General features: G+C 49.9%; 1 protein-coding gene across 1 annotated transcript in view; it reads right to left on the bottom strand.

The window, feature by feature from the left end:
* Nucleotides 1–12,528, bottom strand: part of ERN1 (endoplasmic reticulum to nucleus signaling 1) — a gene marked incomplete at its 5' end in the record, with an annotated part of 64,792 nt that overhangs the window by 20,372 nt on the left and 31,892 nt on the right. The window contains 2 exons of the mRNA XM_084239424.1: nt 2,664–2,736; nt 3,780–3,813. Coding sequence (XP_084095550.1) covers nt 2,664–2,736; nt 3,780–3,813 — 107 coding nt within the window. The remainder of the gene's footprint in view (nt 1–2,663; nt 2,737–3,779; nt 3,814–12,528) is intronic.

Below are 12,528 nucleotides of genomic sequence, written 5' to 3' on the forward strand. Positions count from 1 at the left end.
AAGTCATGTTTATGGGGGTGACATGGAGTTTGAAAAAGTTCTGATGTTTCCTTTGGTAAACAAATTTACTACAGAAAAACAGAAGAAAACCAAGCCTTTTGGTAAGTAATGGTACGTGTCAGGAAAAGAAACTCAAAGAAATCCACGTTTCAACTGCATTTCATCATAAAACCAATTCTTCTGAGTCCACAGCTGACATCTGACAGGGTGTTTTGGCTGATGCTCCTTTCAGTCTGTTCTATTTTGGGAACATTTTGTGTCTTGAAACTGTTTTGTGGATGACTCGCTGCTTCTACACGGTCACCTTGTTCTCCACAAGAGAAAAGACTCTTCTCTAGCTTTAACAAGTGGAACTTCAAATAATAAGCAATCACTGGATCTGCCCATCACCCCCACATTTGAATGAAGCCTTAGAAAAGGGAAAATGCCAGAGAGAGGATGTCATAGGGGGGTCCTGCCAGATGTTTCTGAGAAGCAGAAAGTTGTTGCAAAGCTTTGGTCTGGGGTCCTGAGGAATCTGCTGAGTGTTGCTGCCAGCCTGACACCCCCAAGCTGGGAACACACTGAGCCGGAGGTGCTAGAACACCCTGTGCGGATGGGCCGTGCGGCGGCAGGCAGAGCAGCCTTCAGAGTGGGAGGACACCGTGTGCCAAGCACAACTCCCTGAAGCTTTGACCTTGGGCACCTTCTTCACCTCTCAGGTGCAGCTTCCACACCTCTACTAAGAGGAGATGCCTGTTTGTGAGAGGTGATTTACACAAATCACTCAGCAGAGTTTCTGGCAAACAAAGCAATTCAGAAATGAAAGCTCATGTGGAGAGAAAGGACAAAGGTGAACACGCACCTCTGCATAAGGTTGCCCTTGTCCATGGTTTCAGTCTCAGGTTTTCACAAACCCATTTAAAATACCCAAATTCATGCCTATAAGTCACTTTGGGGTCTACACCAGTGGTTCTCAACCTTGACTGCACCCTGGAGTCACTTGGAAGCTTTGAAAAGCTTCTATTGAACATGCAAACAGAAAGGTCACAGAGGTGTGCGGCTCAGGTAAACTCTGCCGAGTGGACACACCTGGAACCAGTGTCCAGATGAAGAAACCACCTTTCCAGCACTCTGAAAGCCCCCTCTGCCCTCTCTTCCCCCAAGGTCATCATTACCCGAACTTCAGAACAACAGAGCAGCCTTTCCTGTCTCAGGCCTTTCTGGCATGTGCTGTGTGGTCCAGTCCCCGCTGAACCACTCATGTGGGTCACGGTCTGTTCTCACTGGTGTGGGCGATTCAGTTAGCGGCCACCCCATGATTTCTTTATCCCGTCTACAGGTGATGGATGCTGTGTGGTATGTCACCTTTTTTTTGGTTATGATAAGCAGTGCCCTGGACGTCTGGGGATGCCGAAGGTGGATGTGCAACCTGGGAATGAGCTCTGGGGTCACCAAGGCTTTAACAGATTCCACCAAACAACTGCTCGTGAACCCGCCTGACTTCCCCCAGCAGTGCCTGAGTGTTCTGGGGCTCCGCCCACCTCCAACACACACACACATTTATTTTTTTTCCATTTTTCTCATTTTAGCCATCCTAGTGAATGGGTAATGGTATGACACTGTGATTTTCCTAGCAACTGATGAAGCTGAGTAACCACTCATCTATTTATTATTGACCACTTAGATGTCCTCTTTTGCCATTTTTCTACTTGGTTGCTTTTCTATAATTGCTAGGAGTTCTTTACATATTCTGAATATGAACTGTTTGTTGGATATGTGTGTGGCAAACACACTGTGGTCTGTCTCTCTTCCCGGTGTCTTAGTTAAGGAAAATCCTTATTTTTAATATAATCCAACATATCCATTTTCTCCCTTATGGTTATTGTGGGGATTTCAGTCCCGCTTCTTTGGAGCTACCCTATTTAAGAGAGAGTTACCTACTCTAAGGTCATCGAGATGTTCCACTACTTTGTTCCCCTTTAATTTTGTTTGACATGTCACATACAGATAGTACAATCGATCTGAAACTGATTTGTGTGTTCTGGTGTGAGATCAGAGTTACAAATTTTTTTTTCCCATATGGACAATGTCCCAATCAACTCACACTGTTCACTGAAAAGCGCCCCCTCCAAGCCTGTTCTGCGGTCTGGCTTTGGTCAACAACCAGGTGACCATGTGTGGGCCTGTCCCTAAATTCTCTTATCTGGGAGCTTTTTAAACATCCCAATAGCCTTGACAGTTAAGACTTTAACTGTCTTTCAGGGTTGGGACCAAGACTCGGTGCTTTTCAGCATTCTCCCAGTTATCACAACATGTCGCTAAGTTTGAGGGCCTCTGGCCTAGATTCTCAAATGGAAATAAAAGTGGACTCCCCCATACCCCTCCTCACAAGGGGATGTCTTCCGGGGGCTGGTGTCTCAAACTACAACCCCTCACAACCACAACATGGGAGGCACAAGTTAGTGCAAACCCTGCCACCACATCCTTCCCGCTGGGCTGCGCTGGCCCACATTCCAAAGCTCGCATAGGAGCCCATCTTGGGAGCTGCTGGGTGCCTCTCTGGACTCCCTGAATCAGAATCCCTAGAAGTTTTTGTTAAGGTCTTGGGGGATCTCGAACTTCAGCTACAGTTTTGGTCACTGGTCTAGAACCTGCTCCACAGAGAAGCTAAACATACTCACCGTCAGGCCTTCGTTATTCTTGCCTCCGAGCGTGTAAAGGCTGCCATCGTTGGGATCGGGGAGGAAGGCGGGCCTAGAGATTAAGTAATAGTTCAAGGATAAATAGCAGCCCAGGCACAGAACAGAACAGCAAAGCCGCAGTGTGTGTGTGTGTGTGTGTGTGTGTGTGTGTGTGTGTGTGTGTGTGTGTGATAGAGAGAGAGAGAGAGAGAGAAAGAGAAACCCTACCCACTGCTCCTTTTCTTTAGGCACAAATACAATATCGCTATTGGTCTACACCCTACTTAGGTACAAAATAGCAACCTGCAAAAGATGATCATTCAAATCCTGAAAGAGCAGATCATCCTTTGGTCAAAGCGCTCCAGATGAAGGAAAACTAAGTGAAAAGAACCCAGGAAGTCTACTGCTCAGTTTCTAGGTCAATCGTGTAGAGCCTCCACCATGACTATTTAATAGCCTGGGGTGGTGCATAAACAGGCAGGACAAATCTACCTTTCATGGTCAACAAACATTTACTTTTAAACTGGAGGCAACCGCAGTGGACCCTGAAAGTCTGACATCAGAGGGCGCCTGCCCGGAGACGCGGCCAGGTCCCAGGTCGGCGGCTTCCCAAGAAGCAGACTCAATACACTCTCAGGCAAAGTGAACCTGTTGAGGACTGAGCTGGTCCTGCAGAAACCCTGCGCTGAATCTCTGCTCTGCTTAGAGGAACTCTCTTTCTCTCTCTTTAAAATGGAAGGGATGCTGTGTTATAACATTATATGTTCCACGCTTTCATCATCGAAGAGTCAACATGCATAGAGACTACATTAAGTTCCTGCCAAAACTCCAAGCCTACCCATAACCCAACCATTGTGCCCTTTTTCCCAATTTACCCACTCACCACTTTCCTTCTGGTTACTACCAGTTGGTTTTATAGTCCAAATGTTTATTTTTGCTTTATTTAGTTCATCTGTTTTCTCTATATACAATAGCTAGGAATGAAATCACATAGTTTGTTTCTTATACCTTAAATGTATGCCTATATATACGCCAAGCAACTAGCTTCGTGAGTACTGACTAGAGAATTAAGAGAATGGATTAAAAGGAAGTATTGAAGCAAATCAGAAAACTTACTCTTCAACATGTGTTGGGACCTGCAGGACTGGATCTGTGCAAGAGAACAAGGCATCGTCAGACAGACTCGAACACATGGAGACCCCAGAGTGTTCCCAGGACCAATCCTCATGCTGTACTGATAACTTAAACATCCTACTTGAGATAAGGTGTGTGAAGATGCTTTAGAAACACACAGGCGCAAAGGTCAGCCCCGTGACTGTTGCTGAGATGGGCTAAAGAACCCAGCCGAATGACCCGAAGTCAAGAGATGTACCTGGGGGTGGACTGGAAAGACCTGTCACCACCTGCTATGGATACAGGGTCACGGTGTCACGACCTAACACCTCGAGAACTTTTAAGACCCAAATCTTCACCTTGTCTGATGCCTGGAGTCATATTTTCACGAGGAAAGACAAAACCATGGCTTAAGAATCAGTTCTGGGGGCCTCCCTGGTGGCACAAGGGGTTAAACACACTATGAAGCAGTCCATAACCTCTGCAGCACGAGTTCGATCCCTGGCCATCCAGAGAGAAACCCACTTGGCGAAGCGGACCTCTCCTGTCTTGCCCGCTGCTCCCCTCGGCAGTGTATTTCAGTCAGTCTGCCTGTTCTGTTCCCCGCTCTGTCTCTGATGAATCCTCTCACCCCCCCTTCCCCAGATCTCTGGCCTGTACCCCAGCTCTTGAATGCATAAATAAATAAATCTTAAAAAAAAAAAAAAAGAATCGGTTCTGCTACTGCTGCGGGTTTGACTGGGTGGTAAATGGACACACCCCTTTGGGGCAGAATATGGTGCTCTTGGAGCCTTCAAGGGTTCATTCTCCTTGATTCCTTTTGACTTATTAGTTCCATGTCTATAAACTGTAATTCAAACAGAATCCAAAATACAGGAAATGCTTTCTGTACAAAGGCCAGCTCGGGGCAGTGTTACAAATGACCTAACTGTTCAATAATACGGTAGATTATGGAAAGCACACTTGGAAGAAGATCAAGGCTTCTAAAAAGGCTTGTGAAATTTAAAAACATGTGCAAATCTTTATGCTATTCTGTTCAGCAGAAAAGCTAACATCTATGTAGAGTATTCACACGGCTGAGAACATCTTCAATGCCCATGGAGAAAACTAGAAAGTCAAAAATGCCATTGTAACTCGTCTCTGTTGATAGGGTAACTCCCCAGCCTCTCCTGCATTGCTTCTTTAATTGGAAAGAAGATTTTTCTCAAAATCAGTTGTATTTGCAATAGTCAAAAATGACAGATCCGGGCCTCCCCGGCGGTGCAGCGGTTGAGCACTGGGTTGCGAAGCTGCCCGCAGCCTCTGCGACGCCGGTTCGATCCCCGGCTGCTCCCCGGCCACCGGAGGAGGGTCCCACATGGCGCGCAGACCTCTCCTGCCGCCCGCTGCTCCCCTCAGCAGTGTACTTCGGTCCTTCTGCCTGCTCTGCTCCCTGCTCTGGTGAATTCTCTCAACCTCCCGCGCTTCTGACTGTACCCAGTGCTTGCATAAATAAATAAATAAACAAACACACAAATAAATAAATAAATCTTTAAAAAAAAAAATGACAGATCCTCTCCCCTACCCCACCACCACTTATCCACTTGATCACCCCAGCACAGAACAAGAGGGTGCTGCTGACAGCTTGGTGGGTGGGGGTGGGGATGCCGGAGGGAGTGAGGAGGCGCCTCGCTGGGACCCCCCAGGCAGGACACTGCAGCGAGGAGGAGGAACTGCCGGCCATCAGGACCCGGCGGACAACAGAGCAACTTCAACACAGGGGACAAGGACACCGTGGACACGGGCTCTCAGGCCTCACGTGTGACACTGCAAGTTCCCTAACACCCTCTCCCCCAACCTCCACCCCCTAAGGAGGGGAGGAGCTGGGCAGGGAGGTGAAGCGAGAACAGGGACTGGACAAGGAATGAGAGATGCGGGAGAAGTGGAGAGAGGGGGAAGAGGAAGACTGGAGGAGGCGCGCGGAGCACAGACACATGTGGAGAAGCTGCACTTGCTTCCTGGCCTTGGACTTGTACCAGGGACTTGGGGGTCATGGGAGGAGACACTTGAGACAGACATGGGTGAGAGACCCGTGGGGGGGCTGACAATGGCAGCCTTTATCTTGATTTTGGTCTTTTCCTTCCAGACCTGCCTGGCTCCTTCTGCCCCTTTCCTTTGGCTCCCTGCCAGAAGGTGCCTTAGGCTTGTGGCAAGCTTTTGGGCCTCAGCTGCAGCTGCACTGCTTGGGTCAACCCCGCTTGGCTGGGCATTTACCCAAGAGGGGGCGGGTAACTGTGGGCGCTTGATTGGGAAGCTACATTCCTTCCCTTTCTCTTCTCTCTGCTGCACACTCATTATTACACACTAATTGTACTACAGTTCTTTCCTACTGAACATCTTACACACTGGACTGTGTTTTGTCTTAATGCAGGGGGTGGCAGAACCCATTTAGAGCAGGCAGGTTTGGGGGTCTCAGGGTGCCCCTCATTCTGCCGGTAGCACACAAGCTCCGCTTTTGGGGACAGGGGCTGCCTAGCTCATTAGTCACCAGGCTTCTCAGATGAAGACTCTTTCAAGCCTTATCTTGTGTTGACTTTGCTTTTATTGAAAAGCCTGGCTCCCCCGTGAAGGCTGCAGGCTTCACGACAGAAGGAAGCACGCGCTCCCCATGTGGTCTGCGGGCAGCAAACAAACAATTCATCAGACCGAAAACGATTTAGGAAACAGGAGGGACTTTCAGTGGGTAAGCCTATGTTTATCCTTCCCATTAAGCGCCTCTGGGTGCACTCACAAACAGACTGATGCAAGAGGCAGGAAACGGGCGCGCACCCTGCCTGCTGAGAGGGGGCGAAGTGCAATTACACCCGGCGAGCCGGGGCAGCAGGGTCGTCACACCCCACAGAAGGCACGGCCGTCAAGTAGGCGCCGCTTTTTGTCTGTTTCACTCAGTTCAAAGTGTCACAGAGAAGCACGGATGAAGAGGATGCGATCTGGTTCCAGTGATTCAGCAGGAACAAGACATGGAGGCGGCCAGGCTGAGCCCAGCCCGGAAGCTGGTCTGCGCTGGCTCTCAGGGGGCTGTTCTAGGCTGGCCTAGGTGGTTTTCTGGACGTTATCCATAGGTGCCCTGGCAGAAAGGGCCCAGGACAGTCCTATGAAGACATGGGCCACCTGCAGGAGGGGAGACTGGGAGTGGGAACTAAGGGGGCGGTGAAAGCTCAGCCTCTGGTCCAGGCTGAGGAGATGAACTCCCGCAGGAGGACGTTCGGGCGTGTCCACATTCCCATCCTCAGTGAAAATATAAGTCCCAGAACAAACATCTGCAGAGGCTGCTTGGCTCCGGAGGGGCCCCCGCTGCCTAGAATCATTCCAGTCTGAGACTGGCTTTAGGTGGCTACAGAAGAAAACTGTGGAGAGGAGCAGATAGACAAAAAGTGGCAGCCGGTTTGATAACTGCTGGAGGTGGAGGTGGGACATGCGGGCAGTCACTTAATTATTCTCTCCATTGAGCTGACATTTCCCATAATCTGAAAGGTGAGCGATGAAAACACTTGGAAAGGCAGCAAAACAAAGGTCTAAAGCATCATCTCGAGACCTGCAAAGGACGCCCAAGGAAAAAAATGTGGTTGTTTTTTATTGGCTTGTGAGAACTGCTATCAGGCAAGATCCTTAAAAAAAAAATCCAGTCATGAAAAAAGAAAACAGCGGCCTACCTCCCAGGTGCTAAATAAACACGGGCGCAAAGCAAGCCACTCTTCTTGATGGAGACCGACAGGCAGAAAAGCCGCCTCACAAAGCTGTTTCACTCTCAGAAGGAAAAGAATTAAAAGGGCTCCCTTTGACTCCTTTACGAGTGTGGGGGGGAAAGGGTGTGATTCAAGGTAAAGGTAAAGGTTTCAGGAGAGGAAAAAAGGAGCTGAAGCCCATGCTTGGGCCCCAGGATTAACACGGGAAGAAAGTGGCCCCCAGAGCAGCCGCTGGAGGCGCCTCCATCCCCCCAGGTGTGTCCGCTCAGGCCTGAAAACCTCGCACCTGGAGATGCCCGGCGAGGCGCCTGTCCAGGCCACCTGCCCACCTCCTGAGCCAGAAAGAATCGGCTCCAACAGAGGTTCACAGCCAGGTTCCAAAGGGTATGACGGAAACACATCCTTCTCTGAAAGAAGTGACTTCTCTCCGCCTTTCATCTCCGTCCCTGGCCTCAGCCCCTCTCACCCCTGGTAGCTTCTCCTGTGCTGGGCCCCAAGCATTTGTCCCTCCGTGAGCTATGAACCTCACTATCTGGCCTGTCAGAACCATCCACACCAAAGCCCGACCCCTCGGGCCACCCCAGGGGCGCCTGCCCCAGGCCACCTGCTCAGACCACCCACCACCTCCTCACCCCGCCCCCGACTCCCAACTCCTGGGGGGACAGCCCCAAGGCTTTCTGCACAGTTCTGGGAGCCTCCAATCTTTATAGCCTTCATCACAACCACAGTGGGAGACTCCTGGTCCTTCTCTTCTACGTTCTTCTTTCTGGATCAACTGGCCATTTCCACTCTTTCCTGCCAACACCTCAACCTCCAGGTGCGCAGAGGCACACCTTCATCTCTCACCTGGCGCTCACATCCATCACTAAGTTGCTGAGCTGTGGCTATTCTCCAAGACCCGCAAGCCTCACACGCCACAGCTGACTCGCACTTCTCCCCAACACATCCCACCAGCTGCCAAACTCTGTGGTTTATTTCTTGCATGACCACCATTAGGGTTCTACTCTCAAAACCCCCTCAGCATCACTGGAACCCCTGTCTTTCAAGCACAGCCTCTTCTCCTAGTCCAGGAGGCCTCTGGAATCAGAAAAACCTCGACTTAAAATGCTAGCTCCCAAGGAGCAGCTGGGTGACCCCAGCAAAGTGACTTTATCTCTCTGAGCTTTAATTTCCTCATCAGTAAAAGCAGTAATAACAGCAGCCACCTGCTATGGGTTAAATAAGGATGAAATGCTCGTCAAGACTGTAAGTCAGTGCCTTGACATGGAGAAGACAGATCCTTCTGAAAACAGAAGTCAGATTGTGCCTCTCTGCCACTCTACAAAGCCCAGGTCCACAGAATCTCCCTCTGTCACCCTCTAACACTCTCCCACTAATTCCTCCTCATTCTATTCCAGCATGCTGGCCTCCTTGTATTCCTCCTAATACTGCCAAGCCCAAGCCTGCCTCAGGGCCTTTGCACTTGCTGTTCGCTCTACCCAGGTCTCCCATCAAATGCCGCCTTCTCAGAGAGGTCTTCTACGATCAGGACTCACTACCCTTCTCCTCTGCTTGATTGTTCTCCATGATCTTTCCCATATCTGAAGTACTGTGTATTTTACTTATTTTTAACTTCTGGCTCTAGAAAATGTAAACTCCACAAGGCTGTGATTTACCTTGTCTGTTGGCTCCCCAACCTCTAAAACAGTGCCTAGCACACACAGGGGGGCTCAGCACACCTGCTGAGTGGAACAATGATTGACAGGTGAGCTTCCCCCGCTTCCATTCCTGGATGACCATGTTCTGTAACCAGCAGCGGGGTGCCGTGGGCCCTCAACCCGGCATCTAGCTACAACCCCTCTGCTCTCTGAACTGAAGCAAACACAGCGGCCACCTGTGCAGGAGATACTTTTGTACATCCAAGGCCAGCTGGGCCCCCTGTGGCAGGAGCCCGATGTATCTACTTCCTGGTTGACCTCTGGCCCCTGTGCCCCACAGCTGGTGTTTCCAAGCTTCACCTGTTGCCTGAGGGCCCCCTTCTTTCCACAAGACTCACCTTCTGTGGCACAGGGGCAGTAAAGGGGGAGAGTGACTCTCCAAAACTCCCTACCCTTCACCTTCCAAGTTTCCCCAACCCTATCCCTCCCTTGGTCTCTCTGAGGAGACAATACCTTCGCCTTCATCTTCACACACACTTCCACTCATATATAGAGCCGCCAGGCAGTGCCACGTCTCCAAGCAACGCTAAGTCCCCCCTCTGGCTGGCTGAGTCCTTCCTCTCTGCCTACAACACACAAACCCTCAGGGTTCCCCTCCTCTCTCTTGCACACTCTCTCCTTTCTCTCCTTAAAGGCTTCCATCCTAGGCCCCCCAATGAATCTTGGGGGGAAGTATATGTCCACATAAGTATCCCAGTACTCAAAATATAGACCATCCCTATCACCCCAAAACATGTTCTCATAGTCCTAGGGGTCAATAACCCCCGGCCCCACCTACCCCAGATAAGCACTGGCAGAGTCACTGCATTTGTTGTGAAGTCACACAGTAGGCCCTTTCCTGCCTGGCTTCTGTCCCTCTGCCTTGTGTTTTCTGCAATCCACCCACATTGTTGCATTTATCATAGTCTGTGTTGTTACCTCTGAGTAGGATGCCACTATAGGAGGGACCACAATTCCTTGTTCTATTTATCTTTGGATGGACATATGGGTTAGTTCCAGTTTGGGGCTGGAAAAAAACATGAATAAAGCCACCATGAACATTTGTGCACAAGACTTTAATTGGACCTGGATTTGCATTTCTCTGGGGGAAAACACCTAGGAAAGGCTGAGTCATATTGTTTACACGTCGTTTGGCCAGAAGCTGCCAAGCAGCTCTCCATCGAGGTGCTGTACTGCTTCACACCCCACCAGCAATGTCTGAGTTACCTACAGAGTTTTAAAATGTTGATTCCAGAGCCTTCTCTCCAGGATGCTGAATTGTAGGCAGGGAATTTGTGTCTTCAAGGTGTGAGCGGCAATTCTGCTGTTCAGCCATCCGGGAAACCACTGCTCTAGCTCCCGAGTCACCTTCTTTAGTCCTGTCTCCTCTTACTGTCCTCTGGCTACTGCCCTCTGACCAAGATCCAAACTTGCCACTGTCAAGTTCAGCCACCAAGTCTAGCACACATGTGCAAAACCTCCTTGTCAGCCTCCACGTGTCATGTGGCAGGGATCTCCCATGGGGACCATGACCCAGCCTGGCTTCCGACTGCGTATGGGGTATCCCCACCCCAAGAATCTGATCCTTTTACTTGCCCCCAGACTGGCCCCACTTCCACCCATCACACAATTTGGAAACTCAGAATTTCCTTGACTCTCCTCTTAATTCTAACTCTCCCATTCATTTAGATCTTGGGTTTTATGGGATTTGACGTATGGAGCTTTTCTATGTCCTCCTTCTCATCTTTGCCGTGGTCAAAGTCAGGCAGCGGTTCCTCTGCCCCGGGCACACAGCAGCGTCCTGGCCAGCTCCGGGCCTTGGCTCTGCCCATCAAGCTACTCTCTACGCGTGGCCTGAGAGGGCTCAGGCCTCCACGTAAACTCACAGGGGTTCCCTCTGCCCACCGAATGCCTCTAGAACCAGGCCCAGTTCTTCCCCATGATTATCAACCACATCTCTTCCCAGAACTCACCCCAGGCTTCCCGTTGGCCTCTGTCCTCACCATGACCTGCCCTTGTCCCTCTAGTTCAATCTGATTGCTCTTCATAATCAGTTCAAATGTGGCCCTTTTGCCAGGAAATCAGAATCTGCACCCCACTGTACTCGGTATCTCCTTATGACGCTCTTACTGTGTTTCTCAAGAGGCAGGTGCTTAACTGCGTGTGGCCTCTAGGATTATCGAAACATCTAGGGGCTGGGTTGAATTTTAAGCAGTCGAGGATAGGAACCATCTATTTTGTTTATTGGAAATACAAGCAGAAAAGTGCGTAGTGCTTGTGTACAGTTGAATGAATAATCAGAACGAACCCCTACGTAACCACAGTCCAAGTCTTTGCTCCCCTCAAATTAGTAGATAGTACTATCTGAGAATGAAAGGAAGTCAATAATTTAAGAGATCCAATTCTGTATGTGGACTGTAGTCACTCAAGTGTTTTTCCTAATGAAAAGGATGTTTCCACACAGAAACCTACAAGATAGAAGCCAAAAAGAGCGGCCAAGGCATAGTTCTGCTCACTCACATTTCAAAGTTAGATTTATGGGAAATAATGGACGGGGGCTTCGGTGTGTGAATCCTTATGGAAGCTGGGTGCTGGGTGCCGGAGGGTTTCATACTGTTCTCTTTTGTCTACATTGAAGTGTTTCTAAAATGAAGTTTTAAAAACAGGAAGCTCTAGAAGGAAAGCCTTTCTAATAGGTTGGAAAAGAAGAACTGTTCACCCTGCCCTCGCCTGTAGCGAGATCCCCATAGCCTGCAACTCTGACTTCCCGGGGCACGAAGAGACCAGAGAAATCTACTGGGAGAGCGTGCAGGTCGGGATCAGGACCCTTTCAGGCTTCCCTAAACACAAGCAGGTAGAAATGGGGGAGGAGGGGGGGAGCCAGGGGCGATAAATCAGCAAAATAGAAAAGTGTCTCTGAGGAAGTCGACCAAAATTAAAATAACTGCTTCAAACAGTTCAAAGTGGGATTTTGGCACTGATGGCTTCTCTCTGGAGGTGAGCTCTGGGCACTTTCTCCCACGTGGGAAGGTTCGAGAGCCCTTTGATCACAGGAGCCACAAGAACAGGTTGCCCACTTGAGTGGCACTCAGGGAACTTCACCAGATCATTTCTCTTCTCTTCCCCAGATGGGCACTGATGGTTCTGGAACACTCTGCTCCTCTGGTGGCATCTAGGCGACCACTGTTTTCTGCCCTACTCAATCTTTCTGAAGGACAACAGTCTTACTGACCTCTACACCCCAGCATTCAAGCCAGTTTCCTCCCCCCAGGGAGACGTCCCCAGGTACAGCTGACATGGTACAGCATGTCCAGAACGGGCCCTCGGTAAGTCACCTCTGACAGTGGCACT

The sequence above is a fragment of the Talpa europaea genome (assembly GCF_964194135.1).
Source record: "Talpa europaea genome assembly, chromosome: 7".
Taxonomy (NCBI): domain Eukaryota; kingdom Metazoa; phylum Chordata; class Mammalia; order Eulipotyphla; family Talpidae; genus Talpa; species Talpa europaea.